Here is a 1837-nt window from a genome sequence, read left to right on the forward strand (position 1 = left end):
GCGCCTTCTGGAGCAGCCTCGCCGCGTCCCCGGGAAACTGGCAGACACCCCCCTGCTCTAGGGATCAGCCTCGGAGAGCGCTTAAGGGCTCGTCATCCGCTGAGACGCACGCCTTCAGGTCTCCCAAGGCCCAGACGCGACCCCGGGCCCGGGGACAGTTAGGGCCCCGGAAGCGGAGTACTTAGGCCCCTTTTTGTCTCCACCCCCGTAAGTCCGCCAGCAGGTTGCTGGGCCCTCCAGCATCCCCAGGGCAGGCAGCTGGGTGACGCCTCTCCCTGTTTTCCCCCTGCCCCCAGGAGAGGTTTGCGGCCCACGAGGGGATGAGGCCCATGCGGGCCATCTTCACGCGCCAGGGTCATATCTTCACCACGGGCTTCACCCGCATGAGCCAGCGAGAGCTGGGCCTGTGGGACCCGGTAACGCAGCTGGAAGCGTGGGGTGTGTGCCCCGGGGACTGGCATCACGGGAGAGGGGCCAGGCGTCCCCCACCCGCAGGGCATGCCCACCTGGACAGGGCTGGGGGCTGCTGCCCTCTTTGCAGCGCCTGCCACCCGCACAGCCACCCCTCCGCCCAGTTTTGCTGCGTCGCCTGCAGGAGCCCACGCTGGCGCCCCCAACTGGTGATGCCGAGTCCCTGGGGGTGGTTTGCGGTGACTGCATGCTGCCCTGAGGGGCCTGTGTGCAGGGGCCTGGGAGTGGCGTGTCCTGGGGCGGGGCCTGCCACTCGGCTCACGGGAACGGCGATGGGAGCCTGGGATTGGGGGCGGCAGGAAGCCTCCGGGGCTTCAGGGGATCCAGGAGCCGCGCAGAAGGCGGGACAGGGCTGCTCACGCCTCCTATGCTCCGGCAGAACAACTTCGTGGAGCCAGTGGCGCTGCAGGAGATGGACACGAGCAACGGGGTCCTCCTGCCCTTCTACGATGCCGACTCCAGCATCGTCTACCTGTGTGGCAAGGTGCTCGCGCCGGGCCGGCGGGGAGACCGGGCCGGGGGGCGGGGGGAGGGGGCGCCTGCCCGGGGCGTCTCTGAACCGGCTGGCTTTGCAGGGCGACAGCAGCATTCGGTACTTTGAGATCACCGACGAGCCGCCCTTCGTGCACTACCTGAACACGTTCAGCAGCAAGGAGCCGCAGCGGGGCATGGGGTTCATGCCCAAGCGGGGGCTGGACGTCAGCAAATGCGAGATCGCCCGGTCAGCAGCCTCCGCCTGTGCTCACTTCCCGTGGGGGACACACGGGGGCGTCTCCAATAGTGTGATCTTTGGGAAAGCGGGGGCGGGGGTGTCAAACCAGCTGTTGCCAGCGCCAGCCCCGCTCTAACTAGCTCGACAGCCTCTGAACCGTGTCCTCATCTGTAAGATGATGACCGACACCCCATCAGGCATTTCCCAGCGGGACTAACCATGTGCTTAAAGGGCAGCGCCTGGCAGGCGCTGCGCAAGTGCCGGCCTCTAACCCCTTCCCCGGGGGGGGGAGCCTGCGGGGGGTGCTGAGCCCCCTCCCTTACAGGTTCTACAAGCTGCACGAAAGGAAGTGTGAACCCATCATCATGACTGTGCCCCGCAAGGTGAGGGGCTGGGCAGGGCTCCAAGGTGGACGGGAGCGGAGCAGGCCCGGCACCTGCTAACCCTCGTCCCCCTGTCCCTCCCCCCATCACCCCGCAGTCAGACTTGTTCCAGGACGACCTGTACCCAGACACGCCGGGACCCGAGCCGGCCCTAGAAGCGGACGAGTGGCTGTCGGGCCAGGACGCCGAGCCCGTGCTCATCTCGCTGAGGGATGGGTACGTCCCCCCCAAGCACCGCGAGCTCCGAGTCACCAAGCCCAACATCCTGGAC

At 67.6% G+C, this 1837-nt stretch overlaps 1 protein-coding gene across 1 annotated transcript in view; it reads left to right on the forward strand.

Moving 5' to 3' along the window:
* The window catches only part of CORO6 (coronin 6), a gene marked incomplete at its 3' end in the record, with an annotated part of 5220 nt that extends 3383 nt beyond the window's left edge, over positions 1-1837 (forward strand). Inside the window, exons 5-9 of the mRNA XM_014548208.1 lie at positions 297-416; positions 851-955; positions 1047-1192; positions 1509-1566; positions 1664-1837. Of these exons, the coding sequence (XP_014403694.1) occupies positions 297-416; positions 851-955; positions 1047-1192; positions 1509-1566; positions 1664-1837 (603 nt within the window). The remainder of the gene's footprint in view (positions 1-296; positions 417-850; positions 956-1046; positions 1193-1508; positions 1567-1663) is intronic.

Source organism: Myotis brandtii, unplaced genomic scaffold, assembly GCF_000412655.1.
Source record: "Myotis brandtii unplaced genomic scaffold, ASM41265v1 scaffold50, whole genome shotgun sequence".
In the NCBI taxonomy this organism is placed as follows: domain Eukaryota; kingdom Metazoa; phylum Chordata; class Mammalia; order Chiroptera; family Vespertilionidae; genus Myotis; species Myotis brandtii.